The sequence below is a fragment of the Heloderma suspectum genome, chromosome 13 (assembly GCF_057233095.1).
Source record: "Heloderma suspectum isolate Gila_16-S chromosome 13, 16-S_ref, whole genome shotgun sequence".
NCBI lineage: Eukaryota > Metazoa > Chordata > Lepidosauria > Squamata > Helodermatidae > Heloderma > Heloderma suspectum.
The window spans coordinates 31,095,286-31,108,729 of record NC_139470.1 but is presented as its reverse complement, the minus strand read 5'-3'; the positions used below and the strand labels follow the sequence as shown (position 1 = coordinate 31,108,729).

Sequence of the window (13,444 nt, the reverse complement as noted above, 5' to 3'; positions counted from 1 at the left end):
AATATCTAGCAACATACCATTTCTGTTAAATATTTACATATTCAGTGTATCAAGCTTCCGCTGTATGTAGTCATCTATGTCATGAGTTTTGAGTTTATCTTATGGCCCTAGTCAGCAGCTGGATTTCCTGAAGAGTCACTTTGACAGTGATGTTGGGGGTTTCTACCTTAAAGTGGCCCAGTATATGCCATTGCCACAGATGCTACTCATACTACACTCCTCTCTTGCCCTGGGTTGTCAGGTAGGGACAAGTCAGTAACCCTCAGGGACTGGGTTTGGCCTGGGGCCTTTAGCTGGTGACTCCTTTTAGATAGGTGCTTGTTCATTCCCTCCAACCTTGAAGTGTCTGTGATGTCACTGCTCGCACAGGTCTCTTCTCCCCACACCCAAATGTATTGTCCACCAGGGATTTGCATGGAAGCAGGACATGACCATTTTATTATCAAAGATGAATGTCTTGTGACTACTTGTCATCCGAAGTATTGTGTCCCATTTTGGGCACTGTGCTTTAAGAAGGATGTAGACAAATCGGAACACTTAGTAGGAGGGCAGCCAAGATGGTCATCGGAGTGGAAAACAAATCCTTTGAGGAAAGGAACTGGGTGTGTTTAGCCTAGAGGAAAGAAGACCGGGGTGCGACATGATAGCACTCTTCAAATACCTGAAGGGCTGTCGTGTAGAAGAGCGCAAACACCTGTTATCGAAATCTAATGGACTTGAGTTACAAAAGGGAAGGTTTCAGTTGAGCGTTAGGAGAAACAGAACTTTGACAATGAAACAAATTACCTTGAGGGGTGATGGCTTTGCTCTTCAAGAAAAGGCTGGACAGTCATCAGTTGGAGATGGTTAAGCTCTGAGCAGGGGGTGGGACTCGACCTATAAAGCCTTAATCATTTTATGCTTGAGCTCTCCTAGTAACTCACATGACACTGTTGAAATCTGTTGGCATTTGGAAATGACCTTGGTTGCATAGATAACAGCTAAATGCTTTGTTTGCCAAGTGGCAAAACACACATTACTGGAGAAGTAGAAGGGGATGGTGCTGTCATCAGCGAGAATGGGGTAAAAATTAATTTTGCAAGCGTTGAAGCAGCCTGTCTTGGTCTTAGAGGATCCTGACATACTTGGTTCTTAATTAAAAGATTTATGGGTGTTTAAAACAACAGCATGATTGACTGCCTCAAGGGAAAACTGTGCGGCTTTATGAAATAATGAATTCATCTTCAGAACACTAATGAATAAGTTATTTGTAAAACTGCAAATCTCATCTCAAAATGAGCAGGTTTGAGCTAACATTAGCATAGACCTGAACTAACATGCTCGAAAAGACAGAATTTTCTTGTCTTCTTGCTGTTCTGCCCCTTGGAAAAGAGGCTGAGGTTTGTGTGAAGAGTGACTGAGACTGCACCCTTTTCTGTGGAGCTTCTGCATCAGGTGATGTGAGCTTCAGAAGTGTACTGGATACACCAGCAGTCCAAAAATATTTTACTTTGCTAATCTCGTTATTTTACTTAAGCTGTGACTCATGCCATCATGTGTGTGAGCCTTTCTGGTCTCATAAGCTAAGCAAGGTTAATCTAGCTGAGCCTTCTTTGGTGAACGCTAACTGCCCCATAAAGTGGCATTTGCAACGTGGAAGTGGGCATTTTTCTCAGTTGGAACACTAGCATGCTGAAAATGAGCAGGGAGGTAGAATAAAAACTACTCTGCAGAGGAAATGGGAGCAACATCCCAGGGTGTATGTGTATGTGTGTGTGGGGGGGTGTTTCCTGTCTGACTTAGTTCCACTTTGTGCTGCTTTGGTCGAGTATGTGGATGAATTTCTGTGTCAAAAAAAGCATGTATTTTCCAATGTATGAATTGAATTGTGAATGTGTCTGCTGCTGTAGATACACATATAAGAAAACTACAGCCTCTTTCATCTTCACATCTATGGCAGAAAAAAATGCTTGTGCTGCTATTCAAATGTTAATAATAATGAAGTGTATTTATTGACATTATTTATAGCTTGCTTTTAAAATAAAATATCTCAAAGCAGCTTATGCAGATAAATAATAAAACCAGCTAAATGAATACAAAATTAAAGCTAAGTAAACAGCCAGCAGAACAGGGCTCAGGATGTGGGATTCTGCCTTCTCCTGGATTAGCTTCTTGGTCCATGTAGTTCAGTACTGTCTTCACTGATTGAGTGTGACTCTCCAGGGTATCAGACTGGCATCTTCCCCAGCCTTTCCTGCAGATGCTGGAGATTGAACATGGACTGTTTGCTGCTAAAACAATTAAACACCTAAGCTAGGCACCAGGCAAGTGACCCTGGTGGAGAGAGTTGCACAATAGGTGTGCCACCACTGCAAAGGCCCTTTCCTCCACTGCCACCCGTCTCACCCCTGACAGTGGAGGCACGTGGAGAAGTGGTCATCAGGACCTTTGTGGCTGCATTTTGCATCTCTTGCAGTTCCTACATAGTCTTCAAAGGCAGCCTCACTTATAACTCAATGCAGTAGTCAACTGCATGGGAAAGGTGGACAGTATTGCTGTCTTCATATTGTAGGTGGAGGGCTGAAGCTGAGAGAAAACAGCTGAAGGTGGAGAGGAATTCGGGATGGGGGATTTCTTGGTGCACAATTCAGTCTCTGTGCATGTTTTTTTTCTGATACTGATATTCATCTCTGTGTCCCACAAGTGTGAAAGCATGAAGCTGTCCTTGGCATGTTAGTTGGAATGACTGCAAAGATGCGGTAAATTTCGTTTGTTAGACTAATCAATCTGGTTCTGATTTTATTTAACTCCACTATTAAAACCACATTTCAGTCTTGCTCTGTAGGCAAAAGGGATAGATTAGAATGTGCAGATTTTTTCTGCTTGGAACTGAATCTAAAGTGAATCTACTTGGTCTCCATGCCAGATTGATGCTTAACATTCCATTTTGTTATTTCCGATTCTTTTCATCTGAAACAGGAGAAGGGAAGTAAACTTGGACCCCCCCCCCAAAAAAAAAACCACCACCACCATGCCTGATGACTTTTACCACTCCCAGTTTATAAAGAGTTGGCAGACACTTTCACATTGTTTGTCATCTTGAATTTCCCCAGCTAGTGTAAAATTACTTTATAGTCTTATCAATATAGAGCATCTCAGTAAATTTTGGGTAATGAATATTCTAGCACTGTGTATATTCTGTATATTTGCAGATTTGTTGAGCCAAGTGCAGTCTTTTATCTGCTATTCAAAGTTGTTATCCTGACAGTGTCAGCTTTCAGATATTGAAAGAACATGTTTCCAGCCCTTATGGCTCAAAGAGAAACCATCCCTTTATTCAGAGAAGCATGTTAAGCTAGTAACGTCATTAATTGCATCCATATAGAGTTAATTTGCACAACATATTCTGATCCCCAAACTGGATAGCCTGGCTGCAGAAATGTGGGTGTTTTGTTGCCAAATACACCCAGACTTAGGCAGATTGTGATAACTGAGGTGTCTGTGTTAGACACTGAGCTGGTTCACAGAATCAAAATGGCTGCCAGTCCATCTCCGGGCCCGAGATGGGTGCTGGTATTAACATTCAAAGTGCTGGTATTAACATTCAAAGCCCTTAACGGCTTGGGGCCAGGTTATCTGAAGGACGCCCCCCCCCCCATATGTGCCTGCCTGGACCTTAAGATCATCTTCAGAGGCCCTTCTCCATGAGCCTCTGCCAAAGGAAGTGAGGCAGGTGGCTACTAGGAGGAGGGTTTTTTCTGCTGTGGCACCCCAGCTGTGGAATGAGCTCCCTTGTGAGGTTCACCTGGCACCTACATTTAGGGATGTCAGAGAATTCCACCGTGGGTCTCGGTGAGGCCGAATGCCAGTGCATTCGGCCCCCCGAAATCCGTGGTAGAACAAAGCTCCCCTGTCCCGCGAAAGGTGTGCGAAACAGGACACCTACCTGCTGCTGTTCGCACTGCTTTGCGAATGGTGGCCGCGGCCACCATTCGCTTCTTGATTATAGTTTGGGTAATGAATATTACTAATGCAGGGTAATGAATATTGCTAACACAGGTATTACTAATGCAGGGATGCCATTTGCGTCCCTGCGGAAGCCGTGATAGGCTGCGTAAGTATTTACGTGGCCTATCACGGCAAAAGTGATGGGTGTAAATGGCGGCGGCTACGCCATTTGTGCCCCTCTCTTTTGCCGTAATAGGCTACGTAAATATTTACATAGGCTATCACGGCCAAAAGAAAAAAGGGAACGCAAATGGCGGCCGCCGTAACCGCCGCCATTTGCGTTCGCTGTTTTGTTTTTTGCTGTGATAGGCTACATAAATATTTACGTAGCCTATCACGGCAAAATACAGGGACGCAAATGGCGGCGGCTACAGGAGCCACCACTTGCGTCCCTGTGCAGGCTGCCCAGCGGCCGGATGTCTGGCTGCGGGCAGCCCTGGCCGGCGGCTCCGCAGAATCGCCACGGGGTGGAGCCGGCCGGAGATAATTTTGGGGGGAGGGACGGAGCGCCTCCCCCCCACCGTGAATGTCACCCTTTGAAAAGGTAAGTGACTTTCGTACATCCCTACCTACATTGTATTCTTTCTGGTGCCAGGTGAAGACCTTTTCATTTTCCCAGGCATTTTAGCATTTTAGCTCTTTAGACTTTTAGTTTTGCTGTTTTAAATCTGAATTTTAAATCCCTGCACTGCTGCTAGGTTTTATTCTGGTTTTATTCTGGTTGTATTGTTTATTGTGGTTTTAATGTTTTATATATTTTGGATTGTTTTATTTTGTGCTCTTTGGTTTTAATTTTTGTGAACTGCCCAGAGAGCTTCGGCTATTGGGCGGTATAGAAATGGAATGAATGAATGAATGAATAAATAAATGCCACTGTGGTTTATTTAAGCCACATGATTATTTAAGTGATTACTTAAGTCACGGTGGCTTATTTAAATCGTGGCACAGGCTGGGTAAAATTTCCATAGTCACTGCCCTGGCATGGCTTGTCATGTCATCTGAACCCGGGCGGCATGGCTTGTGGGAGGGGGAAACAACCCTCCAGTCACCCTACAACATCCCATTAGCCACCGTGGCTTATTTTGATCGGGCAGACTGGTCACTGGCATCTTTCTCCTATTTTAAACTTAGCTGTCAACTTTTAATTCGAAGAAGTATTGTTGCTATAATGTGTCCTAGGTATAGTAATTGTCTGTCTGCAACTATAGGTTTGTTTACCAATAACTGCAGTCTTGCAAAGTGATCCAACTGTTTTGTTTTATTTCTGTTTTGTAGCTCTGGCTATGGGCTTGTGTGTTGCAATGATCGCCTTTGTCCGGTTGCCGAGCCTCAAGGTTTCCTGTCTGCTGCTGTCAGGGCTATTAATTTATGATGTCTTCTGGGTGAGTTTTTAGTTTCTCTACATATTCCTATTACCAGATGCAAAGCATTCTTCTTACCTTGGAGATGGGGTTGCCATATTCATTACCTCCTGGCATCTTGAAATACTGTCACTGGGTGCTGTGTAATGCAGCCGTGGGCACAGCCCTCAGTGTTCCTGCATCTGTCAGTTGTGCCTTTTGAAAAGGCTTTTCCTTGCATGAAATTAATGTGCATCATTTTTTCTTTTGTATCATTCCCTCTGGCCTTCCCAAATTCACTTCTGCTTGGGAAACAGGTTATGAAGATCCCCCACTTTTCATAAGCGGAGCAGAATATGCCCCTGGGCACACCTCAGTCTGACTAGAAACATCCAGGGACCCAGAGAGATTTCTTTATTTGTTTAGAATATTTATAAACTACTTCTAACCAAAAAATTCTTGAAGCGGTTTTCATAGTAAAATAGGGGGGGAATTAAAACATTCTAAAACATTTTAATCCTAAGGTTTCCGCCATTTCATTTGCACTCTTCTTTGAGTCTTGAAGGCCACAGTGGGCAGATGGTATTGGCTGCTCCTGATTCTCTGAGCTATTGGTGGAGGAAACTGTTGGAGCTTCTGGAAAAATCCTCTTGCCCAACCCTCTAGCTTGCAGTGGCCACAGCCTGACAAAACAGAAGCAACTAGAGAAATGGCAAACTGGTTCTGCATGTCCGCTATTTGTCTATCTGGCCTTCATGACCCTTGTGTTTTCCAGCATGCACCTGCCACGGAATTCCACGCTGGATGACAAGGAAGAATAATAACTTTTGAAATGTCCTTCCCACTTCCTCTTTTTTCCAGGTCTTCTTTTCTGCCTACATCTTCAATAGCAATGTTATGGTGAAAGTGGCCACACAACCTGCTGATAACCCCCTAGATGTTTTATCCCGGAAGCTTCACCTTGGACCAAATGTAGGTCGTGATGTCCCCCGCTTGTCACTGCCTGGCAAACTTGTATTCCCAAGGTAGGATTAGGTTTCTTTGCCCCATATCCTTCACTGGAGGCTTCCTTACTTTTTCATCTTGAGAAATATTCTTACTATTGAAATGACATTTTTAAAGGGACCAAGAACCTTTGGGGGCACGATTAGGGGGTTGCTCTTTTTGCCAGCTTGGAAGCCTGCTTCTGCTCCATCACTTAACTGGCCAGCTCAAAGGCTGTCTGTGTTGAAAGGGCTGCTGGGGTGGAGCCAAGATCCAGTGTCAACCGGGCTCTTGTTTTCCAGTTCCACAGGCAGCCACTTCTCCATGCTGGGAATTGGAGACATTGTGATGCCAGGCCTCCTGCTCTGCTTCGTCCTGCGTTACGACAACTACAAGAAACAAGCTAACAGTGATTCCTGTGGTGCGGCAGGACCAGGGAACATCTCTGGCCGCATGCAAAAAGTCTCCTATTTTCACTGCACTCTCATTGGATACTTTGTAGGTAAGGGGGAGGGAAGTGTCCAGTGGTGGATGAAAGTCACACTGCACGTCTGCTTCTACCTGCTGTGCATCCCTGAAGCTTTAATGTTTGCTGCATCTCCCGACTATATGCCTGTCTTTTAAGAGGGAATGAAAAGCTTAGCACCAGCAGGACTTAACCAAAACCCCAGGCACTTTTAACAGTCTGTTTAGGTGTTGATGAACTCCAGCTAGTTTTTTCTAAAGATTAACACAGCCTTGCAACCCGCCATCCCACTTCAGCAGGCATTCACCTTGTATTGTCTGCCCTTGTTTTGTAGGGCTCTTAACAGCAACGGTTGCTTCTCGCATTCACCGGGCAGCCCAGCCGGCACTGCTGTACTTGGTACCATTCACCTTATTGCCACTCCTCACTATGGCCTATTTAAAGGTAAGATTGATGGGAATTAAATCTGTGGGAAGCTTCTGACACAGCCATTTGGGGTCAGGCCCCAAGCAATGCCCCAGTCAGCAGCCTTGGGGTATGAATGAAGTATCCCAGCATCAGTTTTATGGCACACATTTTGGATTGTGAAGTGCAGCCCCCAAGGGCAAGAAATTGATTTATTTTAAGTATTTATATCCCGTTCTTCAAAAAATCTTTCCATGGTGGCTTACAACAATATTACAATATATAATAAAAAGTCATATGAGATAACTTTACTTACTGAAAGTATTAATAGCAGGGGTGGGGAACCTCAATCCTGGGGTCCCAGTCCAGTCCTCAGGTTCCCCAGATGGCCTCACCTCCCGCTGATAGTTTGGTGGCTTCCTGGCTTTCGCAGTTTTTTTTCTCATTCGAAAAGGTTGAAATGCATTTTCTAAAGCTCAGTAAGCTTTAAACTAAAATGTGTTGGGGTTTTTGTGGTTTTGGTCCCGCCCACCGCTGGAATGTGGCCCCTGAGAGCTTCTCTAAAATTGAACTTGGCCCTTGGGCTGAGAGAGGCCCCCCGCCCCGCCTTTAGGTCACACCCTCGCAAAGCGGTGGGCACAGTCTAGAGGGTACATAGATAAAAAGGTGATACATCGCAGGTCTGAACAAAGCCATAGGATTTCAGTTTATGGGGCTGGGTGGGCAGAGAGAAGAAGAACAAGTTGCATAGCCTGAAACACATTAAAGGAAGTCACCGTGGAAGAGAGATGGTTTTAAGGCACACTTGGGACCATGTCATCCAAACAACTTCACCCATAGGATGCTATCTGTACATGACGGTCAGCTTCAGAAGTCCTGCTCCTGATTAAGTTTTGCAGGCACATGAAACAGGGCCTTCTTGGCGGTGGCTCCTATGGACAGCATCCTATGGGTGGTTGTTTAGATGACCTGGTCCCAAGCCATGTAGGGATTTAAAGGTTACCACCAGCATTCTAAACTTGGTGGCCAGTGGTAGCCAGTGCAATTTGTGCAAAACCAGTGTACTGGTTACAACTTTCTCCCCCCCGCCAATATGTAGGTAGCTGACCCATCTTCCAAGGCAGCCCAGTGTAAAGCACATTGTAGTATTCCAGCTTGGAGGTAACTAGTGCATGGATAACTGAAGCCCGGGCCAAGTGCTCCAGTTCAGGCTGCAGCTGGCACACCAGCCTTAGCTGTTCAAAGGTTTCCTGGCCACTGATGACACCTGCACCTTCCCCAGTCTACAAACCTGGTGCTTCAAGGAGGGTGCGATCCTGTCCAGGACAGGTTTCGGATCTGCATCCAGAACGGCTGACTTCCCAGCCCACGGTAAATCTTGCCTGGATTAAGCTTCAGGATATGGTCCCTCATCTTTCCCAATACCACCTCCAGACACCTGTTCAGAAGTCCCACAGCCGGAGCCTTTTCAGTGGTGAAAAAGAGAGGTAGAACTGCATGTCATCTGCATAGTGGTGATGTCAAAGTCCAGGCCTCTGAATGACTTCAGTTATTGTTTTATCTATTTATTTAATGGTATTTATGAATCACTTACATTAAAAGAGATTTCTAAGTGATGTACAAAACAATGCAGTATAAGATCACAATAACATACTGTCTATTGTTACTGTGTACTAAAGAATTAACTTTCTGGGAATGCTGCATGTTTTCAGTAGGTGTCGAAAACTCAGAAGAGTCAGTGCCTGTCTAATTTGTACTAATAGGGAGCTTCAGAGCGTGGCTGCCATGATCCTAACAGCCCCTTCCTGAGCCAGCATGGACTGGGCCTGTGATACCTAAGGCGCCACATGTCTGTCCCACGGAAGAGCGTGCAGAGCAGAGAGAGCCCTAAGGCCAAGGCCATCGAGTGGAATAGAACCCCCCTCCACACACACACACACGCACGCGCGCGCGCGCACACACAACCTTCTGGGCTTGGCTATCCAGGAAGGACTGGCACCACTGCAGCACCATGTCTCCTAATCCCAACCCCATCAGTTGGCCCAGAAGGGATATCATGGTCGATGGTATCAAAAGTATCTAAAATCAGTCCTGATAAACATCCAACAGGAGCACTTTAAACACTCGTTGTTTGCATGAAATGACAATTGACCTATGGTTAGTCAGGGCCGTGCAGTAGTGAGTGCACTGCCTCACAACGGCTCACCCCTCCCACCTTTTTTCCAGTTTAGAAAACAACCCAGAGTTGTTTGTCTCCCAACAGCCCAGGGTGCTTGGTTTGGATGTCACAGCAAACAACCTAGGAACGGGCCATTCCCTTGTACTCAGGAAACAAAGCGGAAGTGGTGAGGAGTCGGCAGGCATTCACTCGCTCCTGTGCGGCCCCAACAACCCATGGGTTAAACCAGTGGTCTCCAAAGTGTGGTGCACAAGCTGACGCACTGGGGTGCACGAGCTGCCCTATCATCGAGCAGCCTCCTGCTGCCTTGACAAGCTGCCGTGGTGTGCAGTGATGGGGGCAGAGGCAGCGGGACGGGGCGGGAGCTGAGAGGGAAGCTCCGTGGCCTTCCTCTCTTGGCTCCAGTCCTCTGCCGCGGCCACCGAGAGCAACTGCGCCAGTCTCTGCCCTGCACGGCAGGCGCAGTTGCGTGCTTGGCCGGGGCACCGGAGCAGCGGCCGTCCTGCTGAAGGAGAGCATGTTTGCTCCAAATTTGCTGACCTTTCCTGTGAGGACAAGCAGCTGCCAGTAGTCTGCTACCTAGCAGATACGTATGAAACAATAAGCACACTGAGGGCACAATCCTGTGTAGATCGTCGGCTGCCTCTGAATTTGGAGGCAACTGACTATCCAATGCAGGGCAGGCAGAGTGTGGGGGGACCTTCTCCTCTGTGCTCTGGCCACCCTGCTTTTGTGGCTAGACGGCCAATTTTGGCTGTCTAGCCAGGGCGCCTCAGAATGGGGGGGTGGGGGGAGGCCAGACGGCACATAGGAAGCATCATAACAGCACTTCCGCCAGCCCCTCTCCCCCCCCCCCCAGGAATGCCCCCTTTCACCTCACTCCGGGCTGCTCTTATGAGCGTGGAGCTGGGGACAAGCTGCGCTTCCTGCGCAGCAGTTGGAGAGGGGCGGGGAGTTGGTTTTCTGGGAACCAATCTTGGAGCACGGGCTCCGTCCTCGCTTCCTAGAAAATGCTTCCCAGGTCTTGTGGCCATCTAGCCGCTATCAAGTGGCCATAGCCTTGCTCCCTTAATCTGTCCCTTCACGGTAAAGGTGACGTTTTAATGATGAGTGAGAAAGTAACTGCTTTTTGAAAGAAACTTGTGCTGTGGAGAGAGTATGTTGAAAATGGATGCTTGGAAATGTTTCCATCGGTATGTGATTTTGTTGCTGAAACAACGTAAGTGTGTCACCTATTACAGCTCTCATATCTGCACATTTAAAATACCTGGAAAGGAATTTGCTAACCTGTTTAAAAATCTTCCAAATGAAGAGTTTCAGTGGGTTTTGAACCCAGTTCTTAAAACATAAAAATGCAACACTTTCCCGCTAGTTTGCAAGAGCAACTGATTGACATCAGGGAAGATGGAAGTTTACTAGCTGAATTTCAACAAAAACGTTTGCATAATTGGTGGATAGCATTGAAAAATGAGTATCATGATTTAGTAAGCAGAGCCAGCGATGCACTTCTTCCATTTGGATCAACATATCTTTGTGAGGTGTCTCTTTCAGCTATGGCAGCCATTAAAACCAAGTATCAAAATAAACTGAACTTAGAACCAGACCTTTAAATCATTATATCACAAAGTGTTAAACCCAAGATTTTCAAAAATAATGATGATTCAATCACATTGCTCTCACTAAAATATTATTAATAATATTTTAATGAGAGTATTAATAAATAAAATAAAACATTTTAAAAATACTGTTTATTTCAGCTTTATCGCATCCTTTTTTAATTTTTATTGTTTTGTGTATGTTTTATAATGTACATAATATATTACTACAGTACTATATGTATATCATTTATAAATAAATATACATATATTGGGGTGTGTGCTTAAAAAAAATGTACTGATGGGGGGCACGATCAAAAATGTTTGGAGGCCACTGAGCTAAACAGCCCATGTATTATTGTTACATGCGAATTGGATCACTATATAAAGCCCATTCATTCAGCAGAGATTAATGTTCATAATTAGGACCTGGGAAAGTTAAAGTTCTCTGCCCAGTAAAATAACATCAGAATGGGTGTCAGAAGAGTATTCCACAAGTTGGGTGGCACCACTGAAAAGGCCCTGTCTCCATCTGCTGTACCTCATGATGGGAACATCTGGAGAGGGGCCTCCGAAGAGGACCATGGTGGATAGGCAGGCTCAGGTGGAAACAGGCAATCCGTCAGGTCCCCTGCTCCAAGCTGTGAAGGGCTTTAAAGTTAAGCACCAGGACTTTGGATTCAGCCTGGAAACAGATTGGGAGCTGGTGCAGCTGTCTAGGCAGCGGTGAGGTGTGTTTCCAGTTCTTGGTTCCCGTTAGCAGCCTTCTGGCTGTATTTTGAACTAAGTGCTGTTTCCAAACCATATTCAAAGGAAGCACCACATCCAGGATATAGCAGTAATCCAGCCTGGAGGTTACTAGAGCGTGAGTGAATGAGGCTCAGCCATCTCTGCTCAGTGGGGGTTGTCACTGGTGCACAGCTGTAAGCTAGGGGAAGGTACCCCATGCCGGAGAGGCTACACGGGGCTCCCGCGACAGAATAGGCTCTAGGAGCACCATCAGAACGCAAATCCGCGTCTTCGAGGGGAGTGCAGCCCCATCCAGAACAGGGTGAATTCCACCGGCCTATATAGGCAACCCACCGACAGCATCCATCTTGACTGGATTAAGCTTCAGTTGACCTCGTTCAGTCCGTTACTGAGGCTAGGCACTGATTCGTCATTTGTGAATCAGGATGTTATCCATATACTGAGGACACCTCACTCCAAATCTCCAGATGATCTGACTCGGCAATTTCCTGTAGATGTAAAAGATCAGGGTTGGCAAAATGGACCCTGTGAATGCCACATAGCAAGGCGGTTGTCTTCCAGCATCATCTTCTGGAATCAGCCATCCAAGGAGAGATGGAGTCACTGTAATATCATACCCCCAGTCCCTAGTCCAGACAGCCTGTCCAGTAGGATACTATAGTTACTGGCATCAGAATCTGCTGAGAGGTCCAGAAGCGTTAACAAGGTCACACTCCCCCATCCTTCTCCCGGCATAGGTTATTATCTAGGCCACCAAAGCCATTTCTGTGCCAAATCCACACTTGAAGCCCAACTGAAATGGATCCAAATACTCCATCTCATCCACATGTGTCTGGAGTCACATGGCAACCCCTACCACAAGCACCACGCTGAAGCAGAGAATATTAGCAACCAGCTGATGATGGTTATAATCTGGGTCCAAAGGAGATGTTTTCAGAAACAGCCTCACAGGCAACTGGGACCACCCCTCTTACACAGAGGCGTTTCCTGTGTTGTGAACCCAGCTGGGCAGCCCTCCCTGCCTCTCTCCGTTAGGAGTCACGAGGGGCAAGGACTCATAACAAGCACAGAGGTTGTGGACTGTACTTTTCCAAGAACCTTGTCTACATCCTCAGGCCTCAGCAGCTGAAATTGATCTGATAGAACCAGACCAGACAGGACTCTTGAGAAGTCCAAGGACTGAACTGTCATAGGCGTAGCCTCAGAGTAGCAGGCATCAAGGGCTAGTGCTGCCTTATCCCTTGCTGTCCATTCTGCCTTGGCCTGGTCTTCCTGGGCTCACACCCCTTTGACTGCAAATGGCCACTATAGCTGGGCCAAGTGAAGGGAAGCACTGCATGCTGGTGGTGGACAGGGCCTGGCCTAGCCAGGGCCAGCAGCCTTCTTCCTGTGCCGCAGGTGCTGGCCTGGCAGCGGCTATGCTAGCGTCCCATGTAAAAATTATCCAAGGTTCTCGGAGCGGGCTCTATCTGGATCTCTGCCAGCTCCCTTCTAGGCCTTTGCCATGTTTAGCTTCAGTAGTGGAGCTGCTTCACTTTGTTTCAGTTCATTCTGTGGCTCTGATGGTTCAAGCACGGTTTCCCAGAAGATGTGGGCTGTGAGCAGATGAGCTTGATTTTGATGGGTGGGGTGCGACGGAGCTATTCCAGATGCGAGGATGGGCATAAAAGTGGGAGATGAGGGATGAAGTTTATTTGGAGGCAGAAAGTAGAAGACCACGTAGGCTTGAAGGAGATGT

General features: G+C 46.4%; 1 protein-coding gene across 3 annotated transcripts in view; it reads left to right on the top strand.

The window, feature by feature from the left end:
• Nucleotides 1-13,444, top strand: part of SPPL3 (signal peptide peptidase like 3) — a 70,331-nt gene that overhangs the window by 55,256 nt on the left and 1,631 nt on the right. For all 3 annotated transcript variants that reach the window (XR_014785748.1, XM_084819894.1, XM_084819895.1), the window contains exons 7-10: nt 5,263-5,369; nt 6,189-6,352; nt 6,614-6,813; nt 7,112-7,221. Coding sequence is in view for 2 of the 3 variants with exons in the window: in XM_084819894.1 (XP_084676020.1) it covers nt 5,263-5,369; nt 6,189-6,352; nt 6,614-6,813; nt 7,112-7,221 (581 nt within the window). In the remaining variant the exon portion in view is untranslated. The remainder of the gene's footprint in view (nt 1-5,262; nt 5,370-6,188; nt 6,353-6,613; nt 6,814-7,111; nt 7,222-13,444) is intronic.